The following is a 19,362-nucleotide window of genomic DNA, read 5'->3' on the forward strand; positions in this document are numbered from 1 at the left end:
GAAAAATATAAGGATTTTTCCTGTGCAATGTCTATGGGGTCCACAAAAAAAAATTAAGAGGAAAAGGGTGGGTGAAAAAAGGTTGAGAACCACTGGTAGAGAGTAAAGTAACCTCGTGAGTGCCTCTACCTCCCATAAAATGAATTGGTTTTTAATTTTGCTGGATTCTGAGTCGGCCTACTAAAATTATCAGGAGTTGGAGTCGAGTGTTCTTTTACTGACTCCACAGCTCTGTGTATATTAGTGTTTTAATTTATTTTAATGCAGAAAAGATTACCAATTTCAGTTTATTATTAACTTATGTTGTATTTTAGTACCCATATAAGCCACTAATTAGCTTTGTTGCTTATCAGTTCTGATTTTCTTGCCCTAAAACTGTGTTTCATGGGCTTTATCTTATGTTCTGCATTTATGCATAATCTAACAGTAATCTGCCATCATACTGACATCTCTAGTATCTTCTTTCCATCTCCTTAATTAATGTCCTGATGGAATCTTTTACCCTCTTCTTCACTATCAGCTCCTAGATTTTCAGGAAAGTAATTAAAGTGTGAGTTCAGAAAGTGTTCCTTGAGGCTCAAATTGCAACCCAGTTCATGGTACTTAATTAACAAGTTCTCTACTGTTTGTTTATAATCGGGATCTATATATTGTTTCCTAAAAACTTTGAAACTATTGCCTTAAATGCAATCCAGGCATCCTGTTCTTTGTCATTCATTGCAGAAAAGTTCTATTTGATATTAATTTCCTAATCAGGTCCTGTAAATACACCTTTTTAGTTTTGCTTTGGACAAGACTGGAAACTTTTTGCATAAATACAAAAAGCAGTCTCCATCCTTTGGTAAAGCCTTTATGAACTATTTCATTAATCCCAGCTTAATATGCAGGGATGGTATAGCAGCACTTTCTCTGGGTTCACCAAGCTGCTTTTCACTATTTTTTATGCCAGATTGTAATTCCTTTCTAGGTGGCCATTGCTTCTGAACCCAATGCAAATTCCTGGCTCTACTATCCCATTCACGGAGAAAACATGGAAACAGTATTACCTGACTGCTGACCTAATAACATGCACAGTACTTTCAAATCTCCACTGATGTACTGTATATTGTAACTAACTTTTTTACAACAGTTTCCAAGTTTTCTTATGTTTTTTCCAGATGCATAGTATATGGGTGTGAATATGTTGCTAATATTGGTGCAAAATATGTGAAGAAAGCATCAATTTATCCAATAAAAATGGTTTTGTAGAAAATCCTTGTGTGATAGAGAAAAACTAATAATTTTTGAATTCAGAACAAAAAAAGCATATAATAATCATATAAAAAAGTCAATTTTTTTCTGCTGTAGACCTTTGTTGTTGTTTAAATAACTAAAGCCAATAAATCTTCAAATTCTATATATTTTTGTTTTAACATGTCCATTTAATATTGTCATCATCAGTAATCCTAGGCTCATTGCCTGTTGGTGTCTGATGCCTTTTCCACTATTTTCTTCCATTTCTCTCTATCCATTACCAATTTTCTCAATTCCTGTACTTTTGCTCCACACCACTACTTCATGTTATCAATCAATTCTCTGTATGGTCTGCCTTTTTTGTTAGATCCATCCATAATACCATAGACTTGTCTTAATTATTCTGTTTTCATTTATTCTTGTGATGTGTCCAAATGGTAGTTTTTGCTATATAATTTTTTGTAAGATGTACTTTTTATATATATCCTATTATAAAGTTTTTTGTGTGTGACTCTGCATCCATCCTATTTGTAAGATATTTATGTAACAATGTCTTTCAAATGCTAATATTTAATATAGGAGTCAATAAAACCAGAATTATCACTAATTTTAGCATTACTTACTCTGCTTAATGTTATCTGTCAGTTATTATAAGTATGATGAGTCCTACAGTGATTATGCAGATTCTGCTGTTTCTTAACAGTAAGTGACCCAGTTTCTATATGAATCATATTCCAAGCTGAAAATGTTTATAAATGTTATTACTTAAAAATTAAAAATTAATAGCATTTGCTTTTCAATAGATTTAGTTAATTTCAGGAATAAGTTTACTTCTGCTTTTTACAAGCAAAAGAAAGTTTTGTCTTCCCATTAGGTTTGGAAGTGTTATTACTTAAGATTTTTTTCATTTAACATTTTACACATTTTCTTTCCTGGTGGTGGCATAATGTCTGTGTAAGAAATGTTGTAAATAATTGGTTACTTCAAAATTAAATTTATTAACTTATCATCAGTCATTTTGAATTAAAATAAAACACAATTACAGATTTCCAGCATAAAGAAACAAGCACATGTTTGCAATGAATGATGCAATAAAAGGAAGTTATTAGTGTATCTTCGTACCATTTATGAATAAAGCCCTGGTCACACTGCGATTTTCAGCCGCACAGGCAACTGCAATCGCAACGGATTTTCCCGTTAACTAGTAATCTCCCTCGAAAACCGGCGTGACCACAACAAGAAACAAAAAGTTTGTTTTACTTGCGACGATTGCAAACGCGCATCCAATCAGAAAACGTCTTTGCGCCATGTCGTACTTTGTGTTGTATATTTGTCAACATATTTTGATTATAACATTTGTATTAACTCAGTTTCAGTACGTTTAAATGCTATATTTGATATAAATCAAATCTGAATTTATAAAAGTTATTGTTAGATTTATTTTAAAAAGTTTGATTACTTTTAATAATATACAATTGAATAAAATAAATGCGTATATAAAAGAAAAAATATATTGATTATAAATGAATTAAATCATTCAAGCTTTCCTCTAAACAACACTTATCCTCAAATATTCACTTTTATAAGATTGATAAATAGCATCCAAAACTTCTGGGATAATGACTGGTACCGAATTATGAGCCACTCTAAATTGATGTGCCAAACTACGAAATGTTTCGCCTAAATTATATATAAGTATTCGTATTCATATGGATATATCCTGTATAACCCTCGGCATCCGAAAGCCTTAATTCATTCATCAGCTGGTGAAAGCAAGATTGTTTAGCCCGTTGGTTTTCATTTTGCAAAGTTTTAACCCAGCACGAATGTTTTCTCTTCATATATTCTCGCCAGCTCTAACAAAATTATTGCCGTTTTTCTTTTATTCATTCCAGAAAAGGAACTGCTTGTCATTTAAAAAAAAATTAAAAAGGCTAAAATTCCGTAAATAATCTGAAGTGAAACGTAAAATGTCGGTAAACTCCTGAAAGTAGACAAAAACAAGCTATAATTTTATTGGTTTATTATAGGGTCACATGTTCCGAGTTGCAATGTCAACAAACAATGTGTGACCACTAGAAGACGCAGGTAACTCGTGCTTGTTGCAGTTGTGGTCGCCTGCTTTGCTGGAAATCGCATAGTGTGACCAGGGCTTAAGTTAAAATATTCCTCTTCTGGAAATTGATTCTTATCCAATCCAATGTGATGTTTCCAATTGGATCTAAAGTTGCATGTGTGTGGTTCCATTTGAATGATCATTGTTAAAAAATCCTAATTTGATCTGATGTTATGTATGACTTGCTTTACAGTATCAGTTTACCCAAAAGTCTGTGGTTTTTTAAGTTAAAGTTAGAATATATGTAAAAAGTGACTGAAAATATTTTATTTGGTGAAATAAGCACCATCACAATCTACAACCTTTTCCTGAGACACAAGTTTGTAAAGACCATTCTGAAAAAGTCAAAGATTCTCTGTGTGGACCCAAGAGCAGAATAAGCCAAGGAAGCTGACCCAACCAAAACAAATTTGCATTGCCACACTTAATACTGGAACATTTACCAGATATGAACTTGCAGAATTGTCAAAGATGCAAAGATTATTCCATCAAGACACCTGGCCACACAGCATAAACTTCTAATTCTCAACTTGAAGCTTGCCAAACAACAAAAATAAATATGTAAAGGGACCAGCAACAATAAAATGGTGGAAACTACCTAAACAAAACAGCTTTAGCCAATAATCTCACCTTCCCAGAAATCAATACCTGGTTAACTCGAGTTGGTTGGGAGAAAAACTGAAACCAAGTTAAAAGTTTTCAGTTATGGAGGTTTGGCAAAAAAATCAAGATTTTGTGCATTGGTTTATTGTTGATCTACAATAAACTGTTCATACTATATTTCTATGGGTCTTATTACATAGAATCATGTGAATGTAAATCTCTTGTTGTTGTCCAGAAACTCAAACACTTAGGCTTAACTCATGTAACAGTTTTCTACATTTTGTGGTTTTGCTGAAGTTAGATATTGCTTGAAACAACCACTTGCAACCACATTTTAGTGCAGGGATGGCAAACCTTTTTCTCTCTGTATGCCATATAGCAATGGTATTCAAAGATTTTAACAGTATGACCCCAAGGTAATTTTCAGCAACCCCAAATGGAGTCACAACCCATAGATTGAATACCACTGCCACATAGCAAGCATGCTTATCTTTAAAAATGTTCATATGTGCTGAAGTTTGATGTTGAATAACAATACTCAAAGAAATTAAATGAATATGCTTTAATTAGAATAAATGTAAAAAAGGTGATTGGATAAAGGATGATCAGGTGAAAAACTGAAAGGATAATTGAAAAAGAAAAGCAATAAACCAAAGTTACATGCTGGATGATATCTCCGACATGCGATTGATTCACCACCTTTGGTTTTGTGGTTCATGAAGGGTCCATATTGATGGCAGAGCACCACACCACAAAAATTTAGTACTAAAATGAATTTCATAGAAGCACTGCTATGACTTTATTACACCAAAGAAAATGGCATCATGGAAACAGAAGATTTGGGTTTATCCAATTATAGAATTAAAAACTGAGACCAGTTTCACTTTATCATCAGTTGAGAAAGTACAAACTATGAAGATATTTTAATGGCATCAGATTTTATCCCATTTGAACAGTAACAAAAATTCCAAGTGGACAGATCATTGAATGAAGATAAGAATGAGATGAAGATAAATTTGCTGATTATTTTCTAACTACTGAAAGTGAATTACAGTATAATAAGTGCTAAGTTGCTGTGTGTTGAATAAATTATACTTATCATGCTCATTCTTTTTATCCTTTTGGAATTTTCATAAAATTTGGAGCAAGGATTTTCCCATGCCTTTGCTTTTTCAACTCACAAGTCAGAAACAGTCTGGAGTGACAGCCTCAATCAGTTTGGTCTGTACCTAAATATTGCTAAAACTGAATACTTTGAGACTAATCTTACTGCGGGATTAATCATGGTTAATAAGTCATAATCTTAAAAAGACAAATACTTTTTGAATCTTAGGATCCATCCTATAAGCCAATACTGGTATTCACAATAAAGTGTAGGCAAGGATTAATACACCCTAACTACAATGGAAGTTTGAGGCATCCTTTATGACAATGATTAGAGCCATTGCCTCTACAGAACAAAATGTTGACCTGTCACACAAACAATAGCACAACTACGTGCTTTGGAAATGCACTTGGTCTGTTGGGTGTTAGGCATCACCAATGATACAATTTGAAAGAAGTTTGGCATTACACTCATTGACTAAAACGTGTGAAAAGCCATTATGCTGGTTCAGACATGTTCTTTAAACAGCTTGCAGTACTGTTGCGAACTGCTTACAATTGAAAATTATTGGTCACTGATCACTTGGAAGACCGAAACAAATGACAAAATACAATCCTTGCAGACCTAAAAGCCACTTGTACTCATCCAGATGATCTCCAGGATCAAAACAAATGATAGCTAAAGATCCAAATAGCAGATCTTGCCTAAGTGGAAAAACACCAGGATGAAGATTCTGAAAGTCCCAATCTTTAGACATGAAACAATCATTCAACTTTTCTGTTTTCAAACTGATGGGTTTCAACATGGGTTGCACATATGATTGTCCAGTGCCAAAGAGGTGATATGTCTGGTGACTATGGAGAATAGGATAGAACTTCTGAATTGAGGCCATGGAGATTGTGCTTTATCCTGAAGGAATATAATGCCTTTGTGATTAATAAGTGTAGGTTGTTTTTGGAGTAGTGCATCTTGAACCCATTGCAGTTGTGCCAAGAAAATATCTGCAGTGATTGTTTGGCCAGGGAAAAGCTCATAACGAACCATTTCGATGTAGTCCATCAGACACAACAGTTTCTGTTGATGGATGTTGGGCTTTGTGCAGTAGAGATTCGCCAGACCATAACCAATGAAAAGAATGTTAGGTATTGTTGTGTAACAAAAAATGGGTTACATATGTCAAAAACTGGTTCAAAAATGTCTCATTGTCTTTTGGAAGCAGCAGATCAAGAGCCTCTGGAGCTTATCATTAGCATCAGTTTGTGTGGAACTCATTTGCTCAGCTTCCAGGTTTTTCCTAGGTGATACAATTGCAAATGAATGGTTTCATCATATTCAAAAAAACTGACTACAATCAGTAAGGTTAGTTAAATTTTTCATCTTTCCAGTCAGGAGTGTGAATTAATTGCCATTAAGGCTAAACAAAATCCCTAAAATGTAACTGAACGAAAAAGTAATTAAGAACAAATGACAATTAGGCTCCCTGTTGTAATGCAAATGACACACTAGGTGGGAAGTGTTGAGATAGCAGTTGAGGTTTAACATAACTCAATCCCAAAACTCAAAATAACTGAAAAATAATGCAGCTAATTAATTGTAACTATAAATAAGAATCTCTCTTGCTACCTCATGGTGCAACTATTAATAGTGCCATAGCAGCCTTATCCTATGGTTGCATCTTACATGTGCAATGAGGTGGGAAGTTTGCTAGTTGAACATATCTTAAATCTTATAAGTCTATAAGCTCAGTATTTCTTGCATTGCTATAGTGGCCATCTATGAGAAATAGAACCGATGCATCATTATATGGGTTGGTTTTTGCAAGTGTTTAAACCACAGATTGAGTAAACAAACTTGAACCTAGAAAGGGAAATGACAGAAAGATATTGGCCCAGGTTGTACACCACTCATTAATTGCTGGATCATATTCTACTTTGGGAATATTATCATTGGAAAAACAAATGTGCCTCCTACACTCATGCAGATAATTGTTAAAAGAGAGCATCTTTTCAGTTTCAGTCGAGAACTCTTCTTGTCTCTTCCCTCAAGGCATATGACTTGTGTTATCATGATCTGCACAACAGAACTCTATTTCATTCATATTTTTCTTTCTGCAGTGAAATTGTACTGCAAAAAGAGATTATCAAGTATGTCAAAGAATTCCTAGACCTCTCTCGTTGAATCTGGCTAGCCTTGGCTTATATTGTACAGTACCTGTAGGCTTACAGATAGCTAATAATTCTTATGTCTCTGCATAAATCTCCTTAACCAGATGTGAACTCTAGATTTAGAATGTGACTTTAAAAAAACTGTACATAAATTATGATGTCATAATTTCTACATTTTAAATTTGCTTTGCCCTTGAAGAGATAAATTTTTGACTGTCATCCAGTATGATTAATTTATGAATCCCGTTTTGTCAGGTTATAAATGCACTTTTACTAACTGTTTGCCACTAATAAAAAGTATTATTATTTGATTTTGAGTAATATTCTTGTTTTTTTTTAATTAATAAATGAAGTATGGAAATGAATTACAGTTGCCCATTTTCAAATTTTAGTAAGAACTTTCCTACTTTTTAGGAAGCTTCTACTTTATCTTAGTTAATGCATGATAAATTTATTTCTTAGTGAAGCATATATAATACATATTCTTAGTTCTGTTGTTCTTTTCTATTGTAGTATTTGTACATGTAATGCAAGATCTTGTAGTTACATAATTTAAAGAAATTAATTTTTTTAATTGAAATTGCAACAATAGTTTTTTCTAATATTTAAGTGTCCCAATGAAGATTATGAAAGGATGATTTTTGCTCTGCATTTTTCATTTAAATGAAAAATGTGTTTAATGATATTTAATTAACAATATTAACTCTAGAACTAAAGATATTCATTAAATTTACTGCTTCAGTTATGTTGAAATGATGACAAAAAATGGAAAATTCTGTTTTTTGTCATTTCAACATAACTGAAATCCCATTATATAACATTTCTTGATTTAACAAGATAGAAGAAAATACAATAGACAATATTTGGATTTTGAATTTTGCAGGAGCAATCACTTGCTCACTTTTTAAGGATATAATCTACAAACCTTTTTTTTTTATTTCACCTTGATTGAGATTCAAAGTTTAACTAGAAGTTTGATGAATAAATGTTTTTACTAAAAGTAAAAGGTAGTAAAAGCTTTGTTTTTTAACTAAATACTTCAAAAAATTTGTAGTTAGTTCTACAGGTACTGTAAATAAGTAAAAGGTTTCACATTCGTATATTTTTTATTTTCAACGTAGAGGAAATAGTTTTTGTTGTATCCATCATTGTTGCCAAGATAAGCTATGAATTTTGTATAGATCCAGAAATAATATGATAAGTACTGATTTCAGGAAATTATCAGTTTGATGAAGAGAACATTGAATGGATTGCCAATTATTTTTTATGTTGTAAAAATGAGAAGTGCCCTTTTCTCCAAAACTAAAATAATGATATTCTTAAGATATGTATTGAATTCAGAATTTCAGGCGGGAGTCATGAACATTGGCATTCACTCAAGCAGTCAGCAAGACTATTACTGTAAACTTTTAGTTTCCTATTTATCATTTAAAGAAAAATGAATTATTGTACATTTATTGCTATGTAGGTAACTGAATGCATTATTGCAGAAGACTAGACAAGGTTTCCAAAACATTTATTGAAAACTAGACTGCAAAACAGGACTGGCAAAAATAATTCTAGATTCTGAAACATATTTTAGCACTTGATTGATTGAACACATGTGAATCTTGAAACCTAGCCTTCGTGAGGACAAATTTGTTAAATGAAAAGGAGTATCGATGATCATCATTCAGGTCATAAGCAATGCCAATGAGTGGTTTACTAGTGCCTGGGTGTGTTTATGACAGCCAAATTTTGAAGTGTAGTGCAAAATGTAAAGTTACGATGAAATCCAAAGATATACTACTCATAGATGCTGGTTATAGTATTACAGCATGGCTGTTGACTCCCTACAAATACCCTAAGACTCTTGAAGAACACCACTTTAACAAAGTGTTTATGAAGGAATGTCTTGTTATTGAATTCTGTTTAGTGCATATTTTGACTTACATGTGAAAATTCGAACCCGCTGGACCCAAAACACTAGCAATAAAATGTTTTATTGTTTGGTTTCCACGGAGAAAACATGAATCATGAGGAACAACATTTGAATAATGCTGGTTGGTGAGCGAGAGAAACGTGACTGAGACGATAAAAGGGCAACGAGAGAGGAAAAGGGGGTCGGTTACATAGTGTCTGTCCGATCGACTCCAGGTCGGTTATGTAGTGTCGATTAGACAGTGTGTGCGCGTCCCGAGTCTCGAGGGAACCCGACGTCGAACGAAGGAATACCTTGCCGAGGATACCTTGAACTGGTGACAAGATCGACTCGGATCACAAGGTATGACCTCCCCAAATTCGTGTAAACTCTCCCTCTGCGTATCCGAACCGTAGGCGACTTTTAGCTCACCCCTAATTGTAACTGTAGCTTTAGTCTTAATAAATTGTTGTTTTTATACGTCTTTAATGTCATTTATTTGAGTATCGCTGCCGCTCTATCGTCGGACCTATCCGCTTCCTCCTTCTCCACTCGCGTGACGCGTAACGAATCCGGACCGCCATCTTGACCGTGGGCAGGTCTCACCGACCTGTTAGCTGAGAAAAAAAGGGTGCGACTCTGTCCACCTTCCGGCGCACCCACATACGCAATGAGTTGAGCTAGATCAGGGGTCCCCAACCTTTTTGTACCTAAGAGCACATTCTAGAATACCAGCCGGACGGCGGGCGCCATTTATTTTATCAGGGTGAATTTATACTTGGACATAGTTAATACACATAATGTACAGAAAACATTTAATTCGAAAAATGTAATAAAACATACACAAGACTATTGACAATAATGTTTACAAAACAAGTAATTACTAAACAATGCATACAAAATCTAGAGAGTATAAAAATTCTTTATAAAAAAGTATAAATCTGAAAGTAAATGTGATTTTTGGCATTTCATTGGCCATTGCTTCGTAATTAGGAGAGTATGATGATATTCCTTCTCGTAAGCAATCGTCAAGGTGTTCGTCTGTAAGTCGTGATCTGTACTTTGATTTTATGATATTCAGAATGGACCGGTTTATTTCATTTCAGGTATGGGAAATTTGGTTGGTGAAGATTTGGCGGAAGGGAAAAAGAGATCGGTCGCATTTTGCTCTGTGCTTTTATCTGTGTTGGACGCCATTTCTACTTTTGTGTGGTTAATCATTAAAAATGAAAAACTTTTACATAGCATTTTATTGAAAACCGAAATATTTTTATTTTTATCGTGGTCTCACAGCGGCGGGCACACGTAAAACGATCGGCGGTGGTGCCCGCAGGCATAGGGTTGGGAGACCACTGGGCTAGATTGTGTGCCCCTTTAATTATTTGTTTTGTTCTCCATAACATATCAAAATATGTAAGTGACAACCGTTCAGATTTCTCTGAAATACCTTGGGAGTTGTGATGATTCATATGAGGAAAGCGAGACTCAAAATCAGAAACAAGGAAAATAATAGCTGACATTTTGTACACTAATTGATAAACTCTGTGACTTTGGCCTTTTTAGACAAAAAATGATAGAGAATGTTTGAATGTTTAGACAATTCAGAATTCAATAGGAGTAAAAATAGTCTGTGAAAGCAATTTTCATTGAGTCGTCATCCTTTATCTTCTTGTATTTTAGCTGTTCAAGAAGCAACAACTATTGTAACTTGCTGTTTGATAAGGATTTGGTTTCTTGTTTCTAGAAGAATACATACTCTTTTTATTTCCAGGCAGTTGTACAGATATTAATGCAGTAAAAGACTGTTTTTCATCCTTTTCGTCATTCTAGTTACCAGCTTTTTCTTTACTTTTGATTGCTGGGCACCTAGAATTAACAAAACTTAATTATTTGTTATTTGAAAGTAACAGTCAAAATGCTCTCAGACTGATGACATGTCCTGCTAAATTAGGACAATTTGTAACTCTATCCTGTTGTTTACTGATCCACAATACAATTTACAGTTAGGTTGGTGTGTGTGTGTGTCTATCAAATCAAAAATCACATTTTCCCATTGTTTTAGCACAATCAGTTTATTTTCAGTCTCAGATTTGTTATCTTTTTTGAGTTGGTTTTCATACTGTTCAGCTACTTCGTGAGCTATTTCTTATTCATTTCAATTGCATGATTCATCCTCAGTTCTTTAATCATTTATTGCAGGTTGATTTATTTTCTTCTTTTAATAGCAGGAACTTGTGAGTTGTTTAATAATGTTCTGTATATATTTAAAACATTTGCAAAGATGAGCTGGCTTCCTTCTCCACATTACAAAGCCATTTACAATAAGTACTTTTACTAATAACTTGTAAGCATTTACTGCTATTTATTCAACTGATTTTAAACAAAATATGCCATAGTTAATAAGAATTAGACAGTAGTGGTTGCAGAAAATTCCAAAATTTAAGATATACAGCTTTTTCAATTGAATACAAAACTGTAGCATATTACAAGTATGTGTTCAATGTTGCTAAATGTAAGGCTTTATTACGTAGAAGGAAGTTTTTGTAAACTGAAAATGATTTTTCTACATCCATTGAAGTGAGTGGTGAATATTTTTGTTCTTACATGAAATTCAGGGTTGGTTCATCATTCATTTTCAGTAAATGCATTAATGTCAGGATTGTTAGAAATATTTGCTGCTAATTTATCTTTTGCAAACCCTTCTAATTTATCTCAAGCTTCACAGAAGATTTTGACCTGTCTGTGTTTATAAATTTCATCCTTCTGAGCTATTGAAGTACACGAAAATTTATATCATGTACAGCTAATACTTGTTATCCAAATCTTTATCAAGAATTAGTTCCTTTACTTTCAAAATTGCTAAATGAATTCAATTTGTAGATAAAATAGTTATTTTAGTAAAGTTTTCACAGCAGAAAGCACCTGCTGCTAACCAAGTTCCCCATCAAATAAATATAGTTTCAGGAGGAAGCTTTAAATTTGTTATTTCCCTGCACAGCTAAAGACAAGATGGACATTTTAAAAGGATTTTTTTCATCTCTGATGTAAAATCTGGTGGCTTTGCTGTATTCAGCACAATTGGATTTACAAATTCTGTATAGGGCATGTGTGATGCAAGTAATGTGTTTAAGTTTAGTGTGTGTCATTTTCAAACTTTTACAAAGCTTGTTCTATTACCACTTTTTACACAAGGTCAAACTTCCATCTGGCCAGATTGTTGAACAGAGATCATTGAAACTTTGCATGATGGATGAGGCATTTGTTTTTGTAGTTCATTTTTTTTATGAGTGTTGGAGTAACTGGATTGCCTGTAAATGGTGCCACAAGTTTGTTTAAAACAAATTGGTTTTTTTCAATTTGAAACCATGTCTTGTCTCTATTTATCCTTATTACACAATGAAGTACACTGAAAATTTATACAGATTTGAAACATTATTTACATCCCTGCTAAAGTTTTAAGCTGTACCAAAACAAGAACAAAACACAAGGTAATCAAGGAAAACAGCTTTTAGTGAAAGACTATAAACCAACAGAAGAGAGGCAAGTGTCTGAAATGTGTATCGGCACCTAAACAACAGAATAAAGACGGATGTAAAGCCTGGTGTCTATTGAGTACACTTCATTGTGTAATAAGAAAAAATTGTTTTTCGTTTTCTATTGTTTCATTTCATCTGTAATAAAGTAAACAGGATTATCACCAATAATAGAAATGATTTTTTCAAGGACATGCTTGTAGACTGGCTCTCAATTTTTTTTTTATAATGTACTTTCTTTAGGCATCTATCTGTCTGTATTTTTCTAGAAAATTCTTTAGTGACGAATAGTTTTTCTTCTTCAGTGGCACTCATTGCAGAAAATCTGTTGCAAGATCTTGATAGAATTTATTTCCTGGTTGATTAGTAGCATTATTTAGTGAATTTCCTGTAAAATCTTGTAAGTAGCTACACAGGTCATCTAAATAGCAACATTTATTTCAATTTATCCACATGATCCTTCACTTGAGATGACAAATGCTTATTATTAATTAGCAAAACTGAATCATACATTACGTTGAAATATACTTCCATCGGTTTCAATACCATCATCTTTGAAGGAATTTGCCAATTCATAGTTTAGATCTTTGCACTTTTGGCATCACAAAACAAATATTAAAATGCTAAATTATTACTTTACTTTATATTTAATAAATATGTTTGTTCTGTAAAAAAATATTTATTACAAATTAAGAGGAAAAGGGGGAAAATGGTGCTAAAGCATTTAAAAAAGAAAGATGAAAAGGGTGCAAACAAATGTAGCTCATTTGTTACATAAACATGAAATAAATACAAATGAAGTGTTTCTGATTTCTCCCCTAAACTATCATAAGTGAAGTGCTGCATCTTAAAATCTGAGCTTTAGTAATGACATCGCCATTAAGCCAGGCCACATTGGTGTGGTCCAAAGTGGAGGGACTAATTTGCACTGTAGGTATAAATTCAATAATGGTTGTTTTTAGATAGCATAGAAAGCTATAAGATTTCATGACTATTGCACACCTCCTATATGAAATGTTATTCTAATACATGTTTGTAACATCATAATTATCAAATCCGTTTCACTTACGTCTCACATTTATACCTTTTCACCTAAAAAGCATGATGTCATAGAAATTAGTAAGATTTGTTCACAAACAGAAGTATGTATCCATGCATTTAAACTTACAAATTTTAGTGTGTGCACTGCTGGTGCTTTTCATGTGCATACTTATGTATACATATGTTGAGATTTTAAATGAATATAAATCTGGCCATTAGTTATCATCATTGAAAGTGATGGTGCATGAAAGTATTGTGTTAATATTTTCTTATAAATTTTCCATAGGCATCCTCATTAGTTTTTTTTACCAACTGATTGAAGCTTGCACCAAGGACTTATACTAGTTGCAACAATGTGTTCAATATTTAGAAGTTATTATCAAATATGTAATATCTAATACAGATTATTTTTTGAATTTGAAATGGTTCTTTTGTACTTATTTGTAGATTACATAAAATATTTTTGATTATAACTAGGTAATATTTTCTTATCTGTCCTGTTGTAAATACAAATTTATTTACTATCTGGAAATAAGCATATCATTTAGTTGCAACAGAATTACATCAATTTAGCTTGTTGAAAAATTTATCTGAACTAAATTAGTGCAGTATTATGTTGCAAATGATGCTTATAATTTGGAAAGTTGTATACTAAAATGATAAAACTAATATTGTTGACACTGAATATGATACTGTAAATGTCAAAATTTATTATTTTTGTGCATTATCATTTATTATACATTGATAAATTTAATATGTTAATTTCTTTTCAGTTCCCTGTAGGTCGTATTCATCGACATCTAAAAAGTAGAACTACCAGTCATGGAAGAGTAGGAGCAACAGCAGCTGTATATAGTGCTGCTATTTTGGAGTATTTAACTGCTGAGGTAATAATAAAATTAAAAATAAATTTTCTGTTAAGATTTATTCAAAATTATGTTTATAACCAAATTTACAGCATAACAAAAGTTTTTAAATGAAATTTTTGAAGGCTCAGTTGCTTACTATAGAATAATTAATTTTTAAAGTATGTATAGCATGGATTTAATGTACATGGAAATTTTATTTAATTTTTGCATTAGCTATGTAATTAATAAAGAACATTTTAAATTTATTTCTAAAAATAAATCAATTATTACATTTGCAAAATGTTACTTTGTGTGTTTCTGTGTGGGTAATTTACCTTAATTTTCACAAAACTTTTCATTTATGATCCAGCATAAATCAAGATACTGTGCATTGGTGTTTCATTTAGTAAAGCCATTCCTCACTTAATAACCTGCCTGTTTAATGACTATTTTAATGACTTACTACCAGCTGTCCAGTGCAGGGAATCTCCTTTCTTAATCTTAAGTCTAGTTTCTACTGTTAGTCAGTATTCACTAAACAAAGCATTTTCAATCTCCAGGACTACATATTTTGTTAATAAATTTATACTGTGTTGTGAATTTTATGAATAAAATATTGATCAAATGTCTTTTATGAATGAAATTTTAATGGGCTTCAATTTGAAAAAATTGTAGACCTATAAATTCCCACTGTTGGCCGTCTGTCTGTCTTTTCTTAATCTCAATAATGGAGTTATATAGATGAAATCCGAAACCAGATATGGAAAGCGTAGGGGCAAGAGTCTCCAATTAACTGTATATGAACTTCTGATGCAAACTGGAAGTCTCTGTCACAATTTCAATTAAAAAACTTTTTCCCTGTGGGAGTTAGATGAAGGCATGACTCTGTTGCAAACAGGAAAAGTATTATGTACAGGAGCAACACACTACTAATTTGAGTTGGAGAGCATATATTTTAAATTAAATAAGTTTTTAAAAAAGGTGTATGTGTATATACATATATTATAAAATATATTATTAAAAAAGGATATATATATATATATATATATATATATCCTTTTTTTAATAATATATTTTAATTGATCTCTCAAATTCACAAATTAATCATATTTTTAATAAAAGTTAAACATTGGAGCCCCTGGCATTGTGACAATGTCACAATGAATAATTGCTCATTTTATTTTATTATTTTTTTTTTACACATCAGTTTTATAATTTTTTTTAATTGCACTTTTATATTCTGTAATATGTAAGAGGTACAAAGTTTCAAACTGGAGTTTCCTTTAGACATTTTCTTCATCCAGAATAAATAACAATTAAACTCATTGTCTAAGGACCAATTTGCTTAATAACCTAGTCGCAGAAACTGAGGAGTGCCTGTCCTCTAGTTTTTCTTCACATAATTCCAGTTAGAAATAAAACACTTTTTGGGACTAAATTTGTTTGCAAAATTTAATGTTCATAAAAAATTCAAATATTTTGTTGGAGAAACCACTCTTACATCTAGTCACAAGTATTTTTGAGTTTATGGTTGTTGTTGGGATGACAAAAGACAAAATTCTTCTTTTAGCATCAGTTCAAAAAACTAATACAGGAAATCCTTGTTAGTTTGAAATTGAAGGGACAAGATAATTGCCACTATCCAAGATTTACATTTTTCTATACAATATGCCAAATGCTATGTAACTGAGGTAATTTATTAAGGAAACAGAATATGGCTACATATAGAAAATGCTATTTTTGTTAATTAATAATAATAAAAATGTAAGTGAAAAGGTAAACAGCATGTGTCAGGTGAGAATGTCACAGATTGCTAGATAGGTTTCATAAAAAATAAAGCAGAATTTCTCAAAATGTATTACTTTTTGAGCCACTTAAAAATTATTAAATTGCCCAAATGTAGTAACCTACAGTCCTACAAATATTTCAATCTGCTAATCAATCTGCTCGGTTGCAATCCCAAAACCCAGTCATATTTTAAGAGAGATTTTAACCTCTGAAACTTTTATCAGAGGGAAAAAAGTTGTCTATGGGTTAGATCAGCATTCTTCAACCTTTTCACACCTGTGGACCAGCAGAAGGCTAAATTTATAAGATAAATTTTCTAAGACTTAAACTGCTTAGATGCGGGTGACTGTTGTGACTTTATTTAAACAATTGCAATAATACAATATAAATAAAAACTGTTTATATTAATTGAAATTTTAAAATCTTATTTTGTTACTACAAAATTTCTTTCCAGTCTACAAAATATTTTGTGGGTTGGCACTAGTTTGAAGACCCAAGGTTGAAGACCAGTGGGTTAGCTGACACCTGAAAATGTGTTATTGTAAAAGTAAAGCCATGTTGACCAGATTAGAGTTGTTCTTGGTCTATAGTTCTTAAAGTATGGAGACACATCGATATAAACAAACAAATTAACATACGTTTATCACAATTTGGGCAGAATATTCACTTTGAATTTTGAATTAACGAGGATTTCCTGTAATTCAGGTTTTTTTTGGATTGATGCCAAATGTTTTGCTGAATATGTATAAACATATTTGTAAGACTGACACTAAACTTGAAAATTTTCATCTTACAAGATATTCAGGGAAATAAACCAGTTAAAAGCTTAGAAACTTCATTAAATTATATATAAAAGTATTTTTCATCATTTTAGCAATGAAACTAATCATATTTTGTACTAGTAGCAGGCAACTGAACTGAAAAATTCAACAAGTAGCAGTTTTGATGATAAGTTCTATTGTGGGCTATTATCATCTGCCTGAATACTACGCTTACTACACCAGTCATAAAAGAATTATAGCATATTCAGGATGCCGTCATCTTATATTATTAATTTATTGATACTAGGGAATGCATTTCATACTATTTTGTCTCTCTTCAACCCTATTTACAGAGATGACTATATACATTTTAAAATCACTAAACCATTTTTTATACAGAGTGTCCCAAAAGTCTTTTCCAATTTGTTTTACCCACTATGAACGCAACCGACAGTAGGGGTGCAGGAGTTATGCCGATTGCTAGCCTCATCCTTGGGAATTTAGTCGCTATGGAGCATTTCACGGGAGCGGAGTGTGCATGCTGCATGCACAAGTTTTACAAAAACAATAGTTCTGCTATTATAACATGGTGACAATTTTGTAATCTTCATCGATTGCGTCACATGAATGAAGCACCGAGTACTCAACTCGTCAAAACATGGGTACAGAAATTTGAAGAGACTGGTTTGATGATGAGTAAACCTTAGACTGGGGTGACTGAGGTCATCAACAAGCGAGGAAAATGTGGAGAGCATACCCCAGTCAGAGCAATTCCCGCTCTCTCTGTTCGCAAAAGAGCAAGTGTCTTAAATCTTCCTAAAAGTTCCCTACATCACATAATACATAAAGACTTGTGTTTCCACCCCTACAAGATACAGTTGGTTCAAGAATTAAAGCCAACTGATGATGCTGAGAGGCTTAACTTCGCTAACCAAATGGTTGATCAATTTACATCCTTCAACATTTTATTCTCGGATGAGGCACATTTTCACCTTAATGGCCTTAAATGAAAGGTATACAGCAATCATACCTCCCTGGATCAAATGAAACAAAATATCCAAGAATGGCAGCGATCACGGAGAACAAGTGCCGAGCAGTTCTCAGAAATCTTGCCTCCCGTGTAGAAGAGTGCCGGTGAAATAACGGAACACATTTAGACGATATTACAAAATGTTTTCTTTTTTATTAAACTAATACATTATTTTAATATTGATTTTATTTTTTTTTTATTATTATTATTTATTTTGAAATAGACTTTTGGGACACCTTTGTATATAAAAATAAAATATTAAAACTTAAAATTACATCTTACTTATTACCATTTTGAAATCCTACACCTCTCTCATGAAGTACTATAAGTAGACGAAACAGTTGTAAGTTTTGATGATGATTTTTTGATTTTAGAAAGATTGACAAATAGTTTCCGAAAACTTAAATATAAGAGCAACTATTTACATGATACATTTTTATTTTTATAAAATGTTAATAGATTATAACCTATTGAAATTGTACCATTTTTGTCTTCCATAACATACCATATATAATGTGTGATTAACAAAACTTAACCATTTTAAATTTCAGGTTTTGGAATTAGCCGGAAATGCCAGTAAAGATTTAAAAGTCAAACGTATAACACCACGACATTTACAGCTCGCAATTCGAGGAGACGAAGAATTGGATTCGCTCATTAAAGCCACCATTGCCGGCGGAGGTAAGTCGTATTTTTTTTTTTTTACATCCAAAAAATTTTGGTCATTTTGGCTGCCACTTAATTACGTGTTTATTTTTCTATAGGTGTTATTCCTCACATTCACAAATCTCTGATTGGAAAGAAAGGCTCACAGAAAACACCATAAATGATTTTTTTAAGTCATTCCTTGTTTTATTTTACAAAACATAACCATTATATATCTATTACATATTCATTTAGCAGTATTAAAGACATTTGTTCATAACATCTCTGTATTTGAAATAGACGTTTCTGAACTGATCACTGCCTGCACACATACACAGAGAAAAACTACTTGATTAACTTCATTGTATTTTCTTGCTTCTGAAAGTATAATTGTGACAGGTTCGTTTCTGTACAGAAAAAAAAACTATTTTATAACACTTTTATTCCATTTATTAAATTTAGATGTTTTGCTAGTAGACTTTGCAATGTAAATAAATAAAAAAGTTTTTATATTCGTATCTTAAAATTTAAGACAAGATTAAATAAAAAAAAATGCTTTTAAAGCACTTTCTCTCGGCAAAATTTAAATGTTTG

General features: G+C 32.2%; 1 protein-coding gene across 1 annotated transcript in view; it reads left to right on the forward strand.

The window, feature by feature from the left end:
- Positions 1-19,050, forward strand: part of LOC136979383 (histone H2A.V-like) — a 32,749-nt gene extending 13,699 nt beyond the window's left edge. Inside the window, exons 3-5 of the mRNA XM_067275325.1 lie at positions 14,470-14,583; positions 18,675-18,804; positions 18,888-19,050. Coding sequence (XP_067131426.1) covers positions 14,470-14,583; positions 18,675-18,804; positions 18,888-18,949 — 306 coding nt within the window. The 3' untranslated portion in view covers positions 18,950-19,050. The remainder of the gene's footprint in view (positions 1-14,469; positions 14,584-18,674; positions 18,805-18,887) is intronic.
- The last annotated feature ends 312 nt before the right edge of the window (positions 19,051-19,362 follow it).

The sequence above is a fragment of the Centruroides vittatus genome, unplaced genomic scaffold, assembly GCF_030686945.1.
Source record: "Centruroides vittatus isolate TY-2023 unplaced genomic scaffold, ASM3068694v2 contig_620, whole genome shotgun sequence".
Taxonomy (NCBI): Eukaryota; Metazoa; Arthropoda; class Arachnida; order Scorpiones; family Buthidae; genus Centruroides; species Centruroides vittatus.